The sequence below is a fragment of the Rhagoletis pomonella genome, unplaced genomic scaffold (assembly GCF_013731165.1).
Source record: "Rhagoletis pomonella isolate Grant_MI unplaced genomic scaffold, Rhpom_1.0 Rhpom_scaffold_00007, whole genome shotgun sequence".
NCBI lineage: Eukaryota > Metazoa > Arthropoda > Insecta > Diptera > Tephritidae > Rhagoletis > Rhagoletis pomonella.
The window spans coordinates 65,757,295-65,775,103 of NW_023458561.1; the positions used below are offsets into that span (position 1 = coordinate 65,757,295).

Here is a 17,809-nt window from a genome sequence, read left to right on the forward strand (position 1 = left end):
CGCTTCGATGCTCTATTCAACTCGTATTATGTGAATCACTCGGCTGCTAAGCTGACGAAAGCAAAAAAAAAAACAACAAAAAGAAGAAAAGCGAAAAATTAAATAAACTAAAGTAAATAAAACAAGTAATATCTACAACCAATAAAGCAAAAAAAAACCAAAAAATACATACATATAACCAAAAACTCCACATAAAAGATGAGCAATAAATGAAAAAGTTATGTGCCGCACTTGCGCGCAACCACAACAACCAACTGACAGCTATGTACATATGTAGGTAGTGCAGTTTCCACTGAGGCGAGGCTTGTGCGTTGAAAATCAGGAGGAATAAGTGGAACAAATGCGCGGATGGTGGCATAAGTGATTGGCTAGCAGCTTGCTTGGTCGGCTGGCTAGTAAGTAAGGAGTTGACTCTGCTTGAATGGAGGAGGACGACGCTAAGGCTGTACACACGGCGCACGGTCGCCGATCAAGCCATGGAAGATTGTGTAAAGTTGCGCAAAGACAGAAAACAAAACAGCAATAATAAAGAATATCAACACAAATGCATAAATAGTCGCCTCAATAAACGCCACCGACAACTACACAAACAACCGGAGGTGCACCAGTGGCAAATTCGATCGATTATCGAACAATGTAGATTTATGTATGTATGTATGTATGCATGGAATGAGTTGCTACCTTGCTGGCTATCCGAGTAGGCAATATGTATGTATGTATGGCTACGTACCTGAAATTGATAATCTGCAACGAGAGATGAAGACTAGTTGTTTCTTGAAGATATTCGCATATCGATAAGTCTAAGGCGGCCATAAATGGTTTTAAAGTACATATTTTTAGAGACTTGTCCACAATGTTTTTGATCTTCATGCTCAATAACTCGAGTATTCACTGGAAGTATAAATAAAATAAGTTGGAAACGAAAATAAAGAAAATTTCCTGAAAAAACACGGCACATATTTAAAAGTTTATCATACGATTTAAAGACATGTATGTATAAAAATTTCGACCCGGAAGTTATATTGACTCTAATTTTTCTTTTACATTATGGATATTTATGAGAAAAGTTTGTGTACATTTACATACATACATAACGTCGCCTGGATAAAATATTGTCGTATGTTACTTTTGGCGGGTTTTGGGAAATCGTGATTGAAGTTTGTTATGCAATTTCTCAAAAACGCGAAAATAAATTTTCTTCTAAGTCTTGGAGAATGTTACTATGCAGTTACAAATTCTTAAATAATTTAATTTCTATTGTTTATTGTTAATTACTTTTGCGTCTATGGAGGATTTTCTTTCGCAAAATAGATATTTTTTACCCACATCTTGGAAACTAAAGGAGATATTCAAAAACTGATTCACCAATCGAAAGATGTTATTTTAAAATTATTTTTATAATGTTTTTTGCTTCTCCTCTAAAATAAAAAATTTGTTTGTTAGGGCCTTTGTGAATTAAAGTAACGATATGTACATATGTATGTATGTATGTATGTATGTATATTGCATTATTAGAATACTAATAATTTATTAAAGTTTTTTCTTGCCACAATTCCCTATTAAATATATTAATCAAGCAGTAATCAAATAAGCAATCATAAAAAACGTCATCGCTATTAACACGTAGCGATTTAATCGAATCAAAAGAACACATTTACAAATTTGTTGAAGATTCCCAGACACAGAAAAACCAGATTTCTACTTTGTTTTCATTTTATCTTTTTTTTTTCTTCTTTTAAGATTAACCCTACTCCTTTTTCTTTTTTAAAGTATTATGAATACACACAGCATAAATAAATAATGGAGTAGAAAAGCAGACTAACCGATTTGATGCGCACCGACTTGCAATTTTGAACGCTTTAGAGGCAGGTTATCCGCAAATCGAACAAATCGAAGGAGAACAATCGGACCTAAAGAAGCGCAGACAAGAAGGTCGTCGTCAAGCGCATATGAGGGATATACATACATATGTATGTATGTAAGTACGTATGAATGTATGTAAGGTGCATACATAAATAAACATGCGCGCATGCGTAAATATGTACGAACGATGATACAATGTAGACTTTCAGGTGTATCGAAATGAATGTTTATCTTTTAAATCAATAAATTGAACTTATATTTATCGGTTTCTGCCTGTGTGTAAATCAGTAATGATGTGAATTAAGATACATACTAGCAAGTATGTACGTATACATTAAAATACAAATGTAAATTGGTATTAATTTAAAGTAAGTTAATTAAATCTCCTATCTTCTATTATACATTGAAGTGCAGCTAATCTTTTGCATATGAGCGGACTTTAACAACTGTCGCAACATATGCAAATAAATACAGATGCATTTGTATGGGCATACATACATACATAATATCATATTTATAGGCCTTGTATACCCATATAAATCCAAGAGGTAGTTGCACAATCTAGCGTTGTCCAGAATATTTCAAACGAGGTAGACAGCTGCTGGCGAAATTATTGATCAAAACGTAGAAAGAAAGTAAGTAATGAAATTTAAAGTCAACTAAGAAGAAAAAGAGGTATGAAGAACTTGAAAAAGATTGGTATAAAATTTATACCACATACTTATAAACGACAAATCATGGCACAAACAGGAATTGCGTTAATAACTACCAAAAGTACCGTTTCACATTTTTTTTTTTGCTTTCATTCTTGGAGGCACTGAAGCGCGAAAATTACGAAATTGATGGTTAAGCTCTTTGGAACTACACGCAAACAAGCACTTAATGACATACATACATACATATGTAGTAAATCTCTTACGGAGGTACGAGTACAATAACTTCAGGCAAGTGTTTTAAGTCAGACTGTCGTTTGTCTAAATATTTTATGCAACGAACGGTATTGTTCGGTAGTGTGATTTTGGATGGGCCGTTCGAAGTTTTGATTAAAAAACTTTTTTGTTTATTTTATATTTGTTGCATTTTTAATTAATAACAAAAATCCACAAGCAGTTTGGGGAGGTTTTAGAATTACAGCTCGATTTACTTTAATAGCGCAGACCAGACGAAGGATTTGAATTTACAAAAAAAGCCATATTTCTGATAAGGGCCGTTTTAACAGGGGAGAGTTAACAAAAAATCTATGAATATCTGCTGAATATGAATTGACTCGCACTGTGTAAATGGCCCTAAGTCTTGATGCTTTATCAGCATTACTTATTTCTATGGAGAATCGGCAATCAAGATTAATTTTAAATACAAAATCATCTAATGTTGAGTCCATGAAACACTCGGGTTCAGAAAAATATTTCTATAAAGGTATCGACTTATCAAAAAAGGACAGATGGCAAGATGTAATGAAAATATTAATTGTAGACTTAAACAAAAATATTAAAGGCAGCTATCGGTCTTCGAAACTTCCGGACACTCTCAAATTCATAAATAAAAAGTACTGGCCATATCCTTTCTCACGAAGAAATTATACGTGTCCGACTGTTAGACACAAATGATGTTAGAACGGCTTGCAAATTGATACATTTTCATAGGAGAATTATTACAGCCCGGTTTGGTGGCTTCGATTCATAAGTATGATCGGCAGTTTGCTTTCCAATCATCAGAAATACATACATATACACGTGAAATACAGATACTACCTTACATACGTATGTATGTAACTATACAAGCGCGCAAATATTGCAAAAATCGCCATCGCATTCCAAGGTAACGCAAAACGGCTATAACAAATTCCTTGGTCTTCACAAATAGTAAATATGTACACACATATAGGTGTATAAATACATACATATGTACGAGTACAATATATAAATATTTACAAATGTGTATTTAGCCATATACATGTTTATGCGTCTTGGAGCTTTGTTGTTGTTCTTTTTGACTTCAAAGTTCTGGTTCTGCAGCCTTGACTTTGGCTCATTGATTGCATTGACCAGCGATTGTCTGCAACATATAAATAACCATTTATGTTAGCATGCGGCTGTATATACATATATATATATATATAAGCAGTCTGCAGCTGCGTGTTTTAATGGCCAAAGCCTAAGTGGTCTATATTCCTCCCGACACCGCGATATGTACGGGTATGTGTTTATGTGCGCCTATCGTGATGTTGTCAATAGTTGTTGGCCAACAACAGGTTCTTGCGTGTCCACGCTGCTCTCTATTATACATAAATACGTACATATAATATATATATGTTAAAGCTCGTTTTTGATTCTTAGCTTTTGCAAATTTACTTTGTTTTTTGCAATCAAACAATCTGGAAGTGGATAGACTGTTAGCGTTTAGCGTATGTCTTTAAATGATTGCTTTAGAACCTCATTAACATTGATTAGTAATTGGCATTTGGTTTTATAAATGCTTTTAAAGACGGTTGGTATGAATAGTTTGGGAATTAAAAATCGTATACAAATTTAGTATGCATTTGGCTGGTAGGTAATGAATTCTATGAAATTTATTATGAACCGCGTCTGTGTACCTAAATGTAAATGCAGATAATGTTTTGCCATTTCCAAAGCTTTTCATACTACATATCTATGCTGGTGCAAACAGTAAAAAAACAATACTGCAGCTTTTCTGAGCTCAGAATGTTTTAAAATTTCATTTGTTGCAATATATCTGCAATGAATTAAATACCAACGTACGTACATACATATATATATTCCATTTATTATTTAGCCTTCAGCATATTATGCAATAAATATACTTAACAAAGGCATAATAGTTTGCAATGTTTTTGCAAAACACAAATAATCGAGGTAACAATACGCTCCAGTAAGTCGAAACAAAAGCGAACGCTAAGCACATATCATACACCACGGCAAATATGAACGATTTTTGTTTATTGGCGGTGTAAATTTATTTTAATAAGATAGATTTGCTTTTGTTCAAGTATAGAAAATAAAGTAGCATTGCTAACAAGTCAATGGGTTATATAAATTGTCAATACAATTCGAACTATCTATGTATTGTAATCTACTTGCATGATTATAATATAAATTCTACAAAACAAACTACGCACTACTTTAATTAGGTACCTATTTAAGTAACGATTCCAGCCGTCTATGCGCCGAATTCTCGCCAGATTTGTTTGCCGTTTGCGCTTTCAGCATAGCTGCCAGTTGTAACAATGAATTTTTCTGTTGTGTCTTTGATTGTATATTCGGCGCTGCAGCTGCTTTGGCATTTTTCTTCTTAGCTTTTAGTGGCTGACTTAGTTTGGCAGTGGGTTTTGCTTGCTTTTTTGTAGCATCTGCTTTGTTGGCACTTTTATTATTTGATTGTGGTTTTGCATTTGCAGCTGCTCCTTTTGGTGTGTCAGTTGTTATGCTAGCAGCGTTAGTATGGGGTTTCGTTGGAGCTACATCCTTATTTGGTGCTGATATTTTAGCTGCATTAACTTGCACTTTGTCAAGTTTAAGACCGGCAGTTTTATCCTTATTTTTTTTCTTTTTCTTTTTATTCTTAACCGGAGCAGGCGTCACGGTTTCAGGTACAAGTATCTCGTCCAACTCTGTGACTTCCGTCATTTTACTGTCACGCTCTTTTCTGCTTGGTTTTTGCATTGGCAATTTGGTCTTATGTTTACACAGTTCGCATTGTATTTCCTGAAACAAGTACGCATTAGAATATAGTAAGAAGGGATGTATTGCCGCAGATGTTACTTACCACGCTATTTAGCACGCGCTTGCTTAACCATTTTGCCCTTTTACGCTGCTTCCTTGTAAGCGCTCTTCGATTTTCTGTACTCTTTTTGGCATCGTATAGCTTTTCTATTTGTTTCCTAGCCTTGGTGCTATGTGCTATTTGTTGTGGCTTCAGTTTCATTTGGAAATCTGACTCGTTCCATTTGCTAGAGCAATGGCGGCACATCATGTTACGCGAGAACTTTTCCTTCGGCATGGAGATGCTTGATTTCGCCAGCTTCCGGCATATTGTCATATAATATGATTTTAGTAATTTATGTGTGTGCGTCTCGGGCTCTAATGCACTTGCACAATCCCAATAGTGCTTCACTAAATTCTCCTTATCCATTGTACGTCCGAAATTGTATAATAGTGCTCACTTTTTCAAAATGTTTATCTTGCAAAAACAGCTGTTGGCGGCAGCACGTAGGGCCAACACTGAACACACCACAAAAGTACTTTGCATTGCATCCGGCAGATGTCGCTGTTTTTGATAATGACTAAAACAGAGTGGCAAGGATACGGAAGTATGTTTGAAAAAACCAATTACGTTTTCAATTAAAATCTACTTCTAAAACTTTGTTTAAAAATAATACTTATTTTTTTTTTTATTTGTAAAGTGGTTTCTACTTTGTACACATATGTGCAACCCTTGCAATGCAAAAATAAAACAAGTGTGAATGATACTCTCATCCTTTTCAGTTCCAAACCGATCCTTTTCCGATTTCCCCTACTACATATCCGGTTACACTACTGAAGATCCGCTGTTTCTGTTTCACTAGTTTATTTCCCCCATCATTAGTTTCAAACGGTACTTTAGCGCGTCGGTGAAAATTTTGTTGCGTAGTGCACTTTTCTTTTAGAAATTCATTTATTTTATAATATATAAAAGGCAACAATACACATAAAAGCATTTCTTTAATAAGTTTGTTGTATATTAAGTAACGTTTAGAATAGTAGTGGACGGTGATTTGTGATTTTATTAATGTGGAAATGAGGGTTATACATTTTGATGATTTGAGAGTTCTGGAGTGGCTGTTCCTGTTTGGTATTCCTGCATCAAGCTTCTGTGAGTACTAAAATTTCTTAGCTAGCTATGCATCACTCCAAATAGGCAAAAGCAACGTAATGATGTCTGGATCTCGGAATAGTTGAATATTGCTTATGCAGTGTTGCTTTCTTTGAAGTCAGTTCAATGCTTTGATGTTTGAGTAAATGATTCTACCTTCTTAACTGGAGAGAATAACTGAAAAAGAAGAAATAAAAATGAAATATGTACATACATACATACAAATAAAACTTTCTAACAGCCCGATGAACTACGGGAAATTAAAGCTTGTCAAATGTAGGTCAAACGGAAATTATTCGCCCGATAAAAGGCACAAACTTGTCTATGCTAGCTAGCTGACCCCAATCCTGTTAGCATTTTAAGTTAATGTGCAACCTATTTATATTCATATTTGTGTATACACAATTTTCGGCTTATCCATAACGTACCAACCCACCTCGACTGCCTCATACATTCATATGTATGTATGTATGTAGTTATGTCTTTATTTCATGCGTTCGTGACGTATTGTGGAAGCCAGGTAACATGCCAATATAATGCCCAATATTTGTATGAACGCGATGCCTATGCCTACACCAATCAAAATTACGGCATTCTTGTCGATGCGCTCCCTCAGTTTGCCCACGCAGCCCTCCTAGAAAGCAGAGTAGAAAAAATATTCTCGAATTACAAATCGTTCGGTCGGAAATGTGAAAATTTTTAAATACACTCACCTGAAAGTACTTATCACGTCCCAGTGCCGGTGATTCTGTACAGTGTCCAACAGACTCCTCAATGTACTTTTCGCGACAGCAACTTGCCGGCAACGTCTTGTTCGCGCTGAGTGTACGCCAGTCGGCTGGATTGTCGACACCACAGCACATCAATTTGCGCTGTACATTATCCCATGCCATCATATCCTCATGATTGGAGCGTTTTATAGACTCCTGTAGGGAGTTCTTTAACATCATTTCCAGATCTGATTTGAAGACAGCAGCTGCAATGCCCACAGCCAGTTCGATTATGAAGATGATGGCTAACAGCACGGCGTACTTGAGTCGGAATGGAGTTATTAGTAAATAAGTACACGTGTAATTAATAAGCGAAAATAGACATTACTCACAGTCAATAGCAGCGTAGGTGATTCTTTGATCGCACCAAAGCAACCCAAAGATGCAATCAAAAATATAATTAAGCCAGTTACAATAAGTACGATGGGTGGTGCCGTCACTCTGCCCTCAATAAAGTGACTGAATTGGTTGACATCCGCAAGTACAACGGCGCCGGCTATCAAAATACCGAGACCGGATATCTGAAAACGAATGGATATACAAAAGAATCCATTAATGATATGGAAACATATGACGCAGTATAACGAATATAGATTTGTTAAGAGCGGTCTGTATAAATGGATTTGTTGGGCGTAGGTGGATAAATATGTATACATACATATGTATACGAATATGTATTTTGTTTGCAAGCATAAATATTTAAATCAACGCAGTTTGAATTACTCTCTAACTAACTATACTCGTATATGTTTGTATGTATTTATGAAAGGTTAGTTCAATGTCAGATTGTAATTTGCGATAAATGCGCAATGAAAACTCATGCTTTATTCCAATATGAAGGTTCAACCAACCAACTTCGCATTGGCTGTGGGCCAATGGCTAATGGCAAGTGACCATTCGTTGTACGCTTTGCCGTTCGTGTTTATCTTAAATCCAAATATTTATTACAATAAATATTCTGAATATAGTCTGGCGTCGTGTGCTCACTAATGTCAAAGTTGAAACAAGTCATCAAAAATGCATGCAACTTTCATGCTTGCTACAAAAATAAATGTCGGATAATTCCATCAGGCATTATTGCGTGTTGAGGCGGTTACATGTTTTAAAGAGTATATATATATTAGGGCGATTTTTTTTGCGACTATTGTTTTTTTTTACTCTTATCTCAAAATTTTGTGGAAGCACATAAAAAAAATCCCTGAAAATTTGAGGTAGTGTGGAATTTTCATGGACTTTTAAGCTAAATTGTAAAAATTGTTGATCAACTTCAAAGTCCAATATCTCAAGAAATAGCGATGCAAGCGATGTTGTGTTCTAAAACTTTTTTTTAGAAAATGACAGTCCTACAGTCCTACATTTATATTTTTTCTTTAGCTCTTGTTATTTTCGAGATAGGGGCAAAAAAGCGAGAATTTCGTGAAAAAATTGCGTTCAGTGACCCGTACTACCTCGCTGGTGGGAGTTGGGATTACACCGCAATGGACACTTTTGTAGATCATTCAATTCTGAAAAAAAACGCATTATTGCCCAAGATTATACCATATACTCAAAGTTTATGTGTATTTTATATGGGAAATCTTTGCACTCCTTGCGAGTACTCAATGTTAATATTAAGGGTTCACATTTTCAGGAAGCTTTTTTTTATGTGTTTACCACAAAATTTTGAGATAGGAGTGAAACAAAACAATAGTCGCAAAAGAATCGCCCTAATATATACATATATATAATATATTTAAGCCAAATTATTTAACTTGTATTTAGCAGTATTCTCTTGAGTGAAGTAGTACAAACTAAAGCAAAACCATTTACATAAATCTTAAAGTTTCACTCAAAAAAGAAACTTCTCTTAATTGAAGAAAAACAGCAATCAAAATGTAGAAAAATGGGAACGAAATAGCACTAAAGAAGTTTTATCCTCTTCTCATGCCAAACATTTCTTCAAAATGATAGATTACATCTACGGTTCCATATTTTCGTGTACGTTTTTACACATTCTAAAGAAAAATTACTCATTCGGGAGAATTTTTTACTCATTCGGAAGAATTTCCGACCTTAACGACCTTAAAGTAAGGAAAGTTTTTCTTTGATCCAGAGATAGATTTTTGGTTCAGTGTTTACGAAACCGATTATTTATTAAAGCTTTGCTAAAATCAATATTTTGTTTTAGCCCATAAAGAAGGGTTTGAAATGAGAGCGTAGAGTTGAGAGCTTTTTAAGTTTTCTTCAGTTTACATATTTCAGAATTTGGTTGAAAAACGGCCTATGTCAGAATTCGTTTCCAAAACGCCCTATTTTAGCACATTTTCACTGTATTTTTGTTTGAGATAGGGCGTTTTTGAACCAAATTCTGAGATAGGGGTTTTTCAATAAAATTTTAAAATAGGGCGTTTTTGAAAAGTTTTCTGGGATATAGCCTTTTCGAACTGGCTGCCGAAAGGCTACTTATTATCAAAAAAATCTTTTTGGGTGATTTTAATAATTAATTGAGTAGATCTCTGGTGTCCAAAACGGCACGACTATTTGGGCAGGTAGCCGTTCACATTTCGGCTCGTGAAACATGAAATTATAAGATTTTCTTCACGCAATCCTGCCGGATCGTGCGAGTGCCCAGAAGAGCACAGAAAGAGTCCCTCACGCTAGAAAAATGGGTAATAGAGGGCGAAAATAGTTCAGTGTTTGATTGTAAATGTCTTCTTCTTCGTGCTTGAAACAGCCCGGACTTTTTGTTCGGCACAAATGAAGAAAATACCTTTGTTCCACTTAGCTAATTGAAATAATTTATTGGAAAAGTAAAAAGTAAGCTTTCGAGCTCATTTATGCGGTTCAAAAGCTTCTCATAAAACTACTGTGAAAACTTGTATGCTTCTTATTTGCCACTATCAAAAAACATCGGCAGTTGCCTCTCTCCTTTGCGGATTCGCGCCAGTTGTTCATCTCAAGTGCGGACAGGTCCTTCTGCATTTGATCCTTCGATTGTGTTCGTGGGCGCATTTGCTTTCGTTGTCCATCCCCCAAAGTCCACGTTTCTGCCCCAAAAGGCCACGTTTATGCTGTCTGCATTACTTTTTCCCTATGCCTTTGTATACAGTGGTACCATAGTTAAGTATTGTGAGGAACTGTCATTCTAGCAGAATTCGCATAGCTTTCAATTCAATATAGGTGTTCACCAAATTGAGCAAGTTGCCTAGCACTCTGGCAAAAGAGCAGAATAAGTCAAGCAACAGTCGTTGCAACAGTGTTTGCTTTAGCTAATCTGCTCTTTAGTTTGTGCTCTTTACTAGAAGAAGAAGGTGGGATAGTCTCAATCTCCTCACACTTAATGGAGTCACAATTCAGACTTATTCCGAAGTAAAGTATCTAAGAGTAATTCTGGATACAAATCTATCGTGGAAATCTCATGTGGAACACAAGACCTCCAAAGCATTGGCAGCATATTGGCAATGTAAACAGGACCTAAATATGACCAGACCCATAATCAGCTATGCGTCAATGGTATAGTGGAGCAGACTCTCAAAAAATAGCGTAGGGAAACCTTAAAGACCACCTACAGACTAAAAAGAAAAAGATGTTGGTATAACATTGAGTGGGGCGCGTAGCGGAAATTGCCACAGGATAGTACGACACCATTACCTTTGTTGAAGATATTCTATAATGATGCACTCCCTGAAGCGGAAGGTTTAATACCAGCACTGAGCCCGGACTCACACATTGTCGAATCTTCACTAATGGCTCCAAAACTGACTCTGAGTCAGAATATGGGGCCTTGGGGAGAATGCTTCGGTCTTACTGACTGACGTATTTGCAATCTTCAAGGCCATGGACTATGTGATGGAAAATAGGTGGAGGGAAAGGAGCTTATGTGTCTGCAGTGAAAGCCAAGGGTGCCAGGTCACTCGGGAGTACCTGGCAAAAAGATATCTGACCATTTGGCCAGAATTGGTTCAGACTAGGCATTTCTCGGTCCGCAACCGTTTATAGGACTCCCATATTCGGCCGTCGAAGCCACCATCCGAAACTGGGTGAATACTTACTTCGCTCAGCAGTGACTGGGAGGCATCGAGGGTTTGCAGGTGGGCAAAATTCATGTTGCCTTCAATCTCAGAAGGTCTATCTAGTTTTTTGCTCTCACTGAGCAAAAGGGACTTCAGACAACTTGATGGACTGCTGACTGGTCACTTCACGTGGCACAAACACCTGACTGCGATAGGCGTACATAACAACTCCATTTGCCCATCCTGAACCCTTATTATTTAAAAAGATGATCCTTCCAAATATCCTTGGCTGTGAGGTGGCATATTTTGAAAATAAAAAATGTGCCAAAAAGAAATGTAAAAGTGCAAAATAAAGTACCATTATTTTAAATTTAGCATTGTAACAAATTAAAATCCTTTAAAAATTTGTTAATGACCCAAAGAGAAACTTTCCCTCTTTGTTTGTCGATTGCTTTAATAATTGCAATTAAGACCGTAAACTTCTACACGCAATAAAAAATGGTAATATGTATGTAAATGACCGTTCCACAGCCGCCATTTGTAAATCTAATGCCAATCATTAATAAAGGAATATTTGCGTTTCAGCTGGCATTTCGCAGGGAAATTAGATAATTAATAATATTTACTTACCGCAAATACGATATTAAATGCGAATAGTATATACTTGATTAGACTCATGCCGCAGGTACGCATTTTGAAATTCATTTAATGTCTCAAATGCCACAAAGGAAGCGGGTATGAGGTAATGAATCAAGTTTCCTTAGTTTAGCGCCTTTTAGTAGCCTTTTCGTTGCACTTGTATAACTTTTTTAATGTGTTATTAACTCCTTTTTGTTGTGGGACTTGATTTTGTATTTAAGTTAAGGCACACTTTCTATGTATGCATGTATTTCAGCAACCTTTAACGGTTAAAGGTCGTCGTTACACTAAGCGTTTCGTTGTTTGCACAGACACGTCCGTTCGAAATGGCGGTTCAAAATGAACTGACCACTACTTTGTCGCGCACTTTACTATCAAGACTGTAATGCTTTTAGGCGCAGCTGGTAAAGTGGCCAAAACAGAAGCGAACGAATTGAGTACGTGCTCCCGTTCGACAAGCTGCTAGACGCCTACATGCATAAATACCTATGTACATGGGAATACACATACATGAGAATGGGTTGGAGTGGGTTGGTAAGGTCCACTGTGCGCTATGTTGCTATTAACTATTTGCTATTTCATTTGTGATTAGGAATTCTACTTTCATGCACCTACACAACCCTTGACTACCAACTACTAAATATGTATTAGCGCTTTGTATGGAGGTGCAAACGAAAGTAAAAGTGATCCAGAGAAATGGAATTATTATTTCTCGTTGTTTATGCAAACGCGTATATTTACCACGACTCGCAATCCCTCCAATCGAGGTCATTTGGCGCTTAAGTTAAGAGTTTCAGGCTAAGTCGTCGACTTATGAAGCACCCCCCCACCCCCCTTGTGTTGTACTACTTTAGTTCGTATTTTCTTTCACCTTTTTTTTATTTTAACTGCTCCATACATTTTTGTGCCAAATTACTTCGCGCAAACCCGCATTTTTAACCGATTTTGCCTTCCATTTATCGCTGCCATCATCGGTGACTGAAACTTTTACGGCAGAGTTCAACGGGCACTAGTTTCCGGTGGTGTAGGTCCCACGCTGCTCCAGTTTTCCTTACGCCATTGTCCACACGCCATTCCCTATTGGGGTGTGTGTGTGTGTGTGTGTTGGTGTTAACCAACCGCAACCCTCTCGATGTTAGCGCGCCATTGCCTATTTTAATCGACAGTTTGACTTCACGCGACCGACGCTGTTGCTTGCCGTAGTTGCGTGTGACGTTCATTTCGTTGTCGGCGGTATGTGGCACCTCGAGAAATTCTTTGCTTAGGCGTAAGGTTTATGTTTGTTCTAACCGTTTTTATGTTCTGGGGGCATAGGTGCCATCGTATTTTATTCCAACTTGTCAACAAGTCAATGCACTCGCCGGACAAAGTGGCAATAATAGTTGGATACCTATCGAGGATACATTGATTTTATTTATAATGAGTGGTGGGGTAAGAGTAAACTAGATGTTAGTTTTCTTATATAACTAAACATACAGACTTTTTTTGTTACTGAGTGATTAACATCGCATTAACGTTTAATAAAAGTTTAATTTACCAGACTCAAAAAAAGTCAGTGTCTGCATTGTTTTATTGAAATTTCTATCTTCGCTTCATACTCTTGTGTTTTATGTTGCTAATACATACACACATATGCACTTAGTGAATGGGGCCAATCAGTTTCTGACACAAAAATATATACATATGATATTAAGGAGTCTTGCTCTCCTAAATCCATTGTCCATAGAATACTTCAACCTTGCAAAGAGCTTCGCAATAATGCTTGCAGAATGGATCTTCTGTAGCTCGAACTATTCTTGACAATGTTGTAAAATTAAAAATGAGTCAGATTGTATGCTTCGTTCATTAGATTTTAAAAGCCTAAAACTTTCTAATATCAAAGGCTGGATAGAGGGAGGACCCCATTTCCGTCTATACCAATGAGTCCAAAATGGTTGATGGGTTGTTTTGTATGGCTTGTCATCCTGGTAAGCCTTAAATTTGTATGTATTTTCCTCGTTCATTCTTAAAAGAGCCCTGGTCTCAAGTGGATCGTATGCATCCAATATCTCTATGGTAATAGAGCTGAACAGGGCTCCACATCTGCTTAGCTTTCGGATGTTAAATTTCGATAATTCGAGGTGTTCATGTCTAACGCGTGAGACACATTTTGTGCAGAGCCACACCTCGCTAGTTCATCCGCTGTATGTTCCTATGACCTGGACAAATTCAGACGAACTCCTTCCTATAGCCCTTCCCAAGTTCTAAGAAAATCTTCACCTGCGTTCTCGCAGGTGCGCGGTGTTTTATGTACCGTACCGCCTCGTTAATTGCAAACGTTTCCGGTCCAAAAATGCTTACGTGCCCGTTAAACGAAGAGATAGCTACAAATTGAGTTGCTCAATGAAATTCCCTGTACCTATTTTCCATTCCAGCTTTGATCCATACGTGAAGGCTACCATTGCCTCCAAGCACTGGGTCTCTCCCTGAATCATACCACTGAGTCTACTTTTGCGCGTGGTTTGTGGTTGGTACTATTCTTTGGTATACGCAGAGCTTTTATATCAGATGGAAGTTCACTTAGAATAGCGCTATGTCCGAATGATCCGAATGACCATTCCTTCCAGTTATCTAAGGCCCAGTATCCAGGAATCTAGAAAAACTTCATCATATTTCACCCTGTGTGCGAAAATTAACTATGGTGTAAAGGCAGAGGTATTCACTTGATACTCTTTAATCGAACCGACATTATAACTATGCTAGCATATATCAAGCATGGGTACAGGGACATAGAAAGGGCTTTCAGTTTGTTGAAATAAAACTGTATCTTAACAAAGACACAACAACAAACTTTTTTGGAGCTCAACAACCGAATCGATAGGCATCTCCATAGAAACATTTACTGGGCCAAGGGAGCTGATGAACTGGCAAGAGGCGGCGCAACTGCTGATGAAATTGAAGCTGAGATATGGTGTTGTGCACTTGGACCAAGCAAGAGAGTTTTGCATTTACAAATCAAACAAAAGACTGAAGGAGCAGTCCGAAAAAGCAAAGCAAAACGGAAGCCCTCTTATGCAGCTGGAAAAGGGATATATTCGGTGTCATTTTTAGTTCAATTTATTTATATAGATTAACAGCCGCGAATACTGGCCTTCTGGCGAACACGCGTCGCTAAAATGAATCTACCATTCAACGCCCAATACCACAGTTCCAATGGCAGCGAGGAAGCGAGCCACCACTACCTTACAAATCTCCAGCTATCTGGCGGTGTGCTTTAAACAATAAGATCAAATTCCTAGGCAAATCTAAATGGTTTGAAGACAAAATAAGTTCCTAACCATAGCTAACATCAAAGGTATCTGTAGAAAAGACACTGGTGCTCCATGATCTAAGAGGGTCCTGGGCTTTGCTCAAGCGACCACATGTAATAGAATATGTACTAAATATGACCGTGTTCAATTAGTTATAGTCGGTATTTTTGATGTTATTGGTCACTTTATCGATATCAATATCCTTCACGTTAATATTGGCATTACGTAAATATATGAGCTGATAATAGAATAAGGATTACGTTTTTTGACCTACTTATATTTGTCCTTTTTATTATTCTCCGAACAAAAATTTCATCTGAAGCCAAGTCGCAATTGAGGTCTTATAAATATAATGTGAGTTAATTGAATCACTAGCTTCTAATCCTTAAAAATTACATATTTACATACTTATCCCTTATAATAAGCAGCACTTATTTAACCATAATTTCCGCGAATTCGTTTAATTTCAACTAATTATGTTTGACCAACTTCCCAAAAGGTCAAAAGCTAACCAGCGCCTGCTTTTAGGATTTCTCTGTAATTTCCCTTACTAAAAGAAAACGTGCATGGACTACATCCTCGTACAATGAAATCAATTCAAGCGCTTTCTCAAGTGTTTCCCTTGAATATTTATTGATTTTCTTTGCAACCTCATTTAATTTATTATTAAACTGGAACTCATTGCGTGATTTCAATGGTCACTTGCTGTGAAAAGCGTCAAGAAAATTGAAGTTAATGTGCAGGAATTCTCGCAGCAGTCACAGTTTTGCGTAGCAGCATAGCCAATCAAGATTCCAATGCAAATTTTCTTATACTTTAAGCATTTATGCCCGTAATTAAGGTTACGTGTTTGGCATTTGACGGCGTCAAAGGAATTGCCAAGAACAACCGGACTGTGTCCGAAAAATGTATGTACGCTGATTCACCAGTACTCGCAATTGCTCAAACTTATGAGTGTTGAGGTGGGGTTAGGTCAGTTGAATTATATAATTTTGGATATTATTCCAAGAAAAAAAAATAGTTGTAAGCAAAATAGTTCTTTCCGAGTTGTTTATAAAATAAATTACAACTCTATGGTATAGGTACGTTTATTAAAAGATGGCGCGGGAAACTGGTAGCATTTTATTTATTTACATAAATAAACTCAAAGTATATAATATACTACATATGTATGTATGTACACTAAAGCTATGGAAACACTCCTAAACTTTCTGCCCATAGAGCTTTTTGGAAAGCTACAGGCAAGCTACAATGTAGTAAGAATAAATGCATTGTCAAAATGGAAAGACACCAGATTCGGTCACACCAACATTCTAACCAACTACCCCGATACGTTTAGGTCCCCAGACTATACAGCAACACCGATGGAGCTCGACAATAAGTTATCCACTCGAGGAAGGACTGAAAGGACGACTCGTTCTGAGGCCTCCAAGAAAACTCTACAGCCATATGCACTCGAAGGACCTCTCACTAGATCTCTGCTTTAGGCTACCAGACGACTGCAGTGTCTTCCAAGCAGAACTTGCGGCTATAAAAGAGGCTGCACTCTGGCTTAGCGAATCTTTTCTTAACCTGCCTTCCTTAACTATATATAGTCCGATAGCCAAGCAGCTATCAAGACACTGGAATGCTACAAGACCTCACCTATAACTGCGATAGAATGTAGGAAAGCGCTTACCGATCTAGCATCAAAATTTACTACTCACATCGTGTGGGTACCAGGCCATAAGGACGTTCAAGGTAACTGCGCTGCTAAGGAAGGGAACCATCCTATCTGACGTCAAATGTTCTCATGCAGGGCGCATACCCCTATCTACCTATGAGACATGGCTCAGGACATATTTCGTTGGGAAGGCAAAAAAAAGAAGATGGTCGGAAGAACCCATGTGTGGGACGCCTCGACAAATCTGACCCAGCTTCGACAAGAAAAGATCCGATACACGCATTCGGTTAAACCGCCCTTTACTATGACTGGTGGCCGGTATCATTACAGGTCACTGCTTAATGGGAAGGCATGCTAGCAGAATGAGTTTGCCGGCTAATGACTTCTGCCATAGTTGCCGCGACGAGAACGAAATCGAGAGCGTGGAGCCCTACCTCTGTCCCTGCCCCGGTCTCATGTGGGTGAGAAGACGCTCATTTCACCACACCCTTTTGTCTGTCTCACCGATGTAAGTGAAGCAGGCATTTACGAGTTCTCGCGCTTTCTGAACCTAACGCAACTGGTTCCACTTCTCGGTGTACGGACGGATTCGAATTCGAGCTATTAATTGGTATTACAACGGACCCATTGGGTCTAAGTGTGCCTCTCTTCCATGTGGAATGTAGGTAGTCGCTTCAACCTAACCTAACCTAAGGTGTTCGATTATTTGTTTTCTACTCAAGA

General features: G+C 37.5%; 2 protein-coding genes across 2 annotated transcripts; both read right to left on the minus strand.

Moving 5' to 3' along the window:
* Positions 1 to 2,290: 2,290 nt before the first annotated feature.
* On the minus strand, positions 2,291 to 6,090 carry LOC118743358. The gene is made up of 3 exons (XM_036475972.1): positions 5,647 to 6,090; positions 5,016 to 5,585; positions 2,291 to 2,461 (listed from the first exon to the last, which is right to left on the minus strand). Exons 1-2 carry the CDS (start codon positions 6,010 to 6,012, stop codon positions 5,016 to 5,018), a joined length of 936 nt encoding a protein of 311 aa, XP_036331865.1. The 5' UTR covers positions 6,013 to 6,090; the 3' UTR covers positions 2,291 to 2,461.
* Positions 6,091 to 6,379: 289 nt separating this feature from the next.
* Positions 6,380 to 12,521, minus strand: LOC118743359 (CD151 antigen). Its single transcript, XM_036475974.1, has 5 exons — positions 12,125 to 12,521; positions 7,835 to 8,023; positions 7,446 to 7,763; positions 7,161 to 7,366; positions 6,380 to 6,909 (listed from the first exon to the last, which is right to left on the minus strand). Exons 1-4 carry the CDS (start codon positions 12,197 to 12,199, stop codon positions 7,217 to 7,219), a joined length of 732 nt encoding a protein of 243 aa, XP_036331867.1. The 5' UTR covers positions 12,200 to 12,521; the 3' UTR covers positions 6,380 to 6,909; positions 7,161 to 7,216.
* Between the last annotated feature and the right edge of the window lie 5,288 nt (positions 12,522 to 17,809).

Coding starts and splice junctions, on each gene's coding strand:
- LOC118743358 (XM_036475972.1), bottom strand. CDS start 6,012: ATGGATAAGGAGAATTTAGTGAAGCACTATTGGGATTGTGCAAGTGCA. Junction 5,586..5,646: donor AGCGCGTGCTAAATAGCGTG/GTAAGTAACATC, acceptor TACTTGTTTCAG/GAAATACAATGCGAACTGTG.
- LOC118743359 (XM_036475974.1), bottom strand. CDS start 12,199: ATGAATTTCAAAATGCGTACCTGCGGCATGAGTCTAATCAAGTATATA. Junction 8,024..12,124: donor CATTTAATATCGTATTTGCG/GTAAGTAAATAT, acceptor ATTCGTTTTCAG/ATATCCGGTCTCGGTATTTT. Junction 7,367..7,445: donor GACGTGATAAGTACTTTCAG/GTGAGTGTATTT, acceptor TCTGCTTTCTAG/GAGGGCTGCGTGGGCAAACT.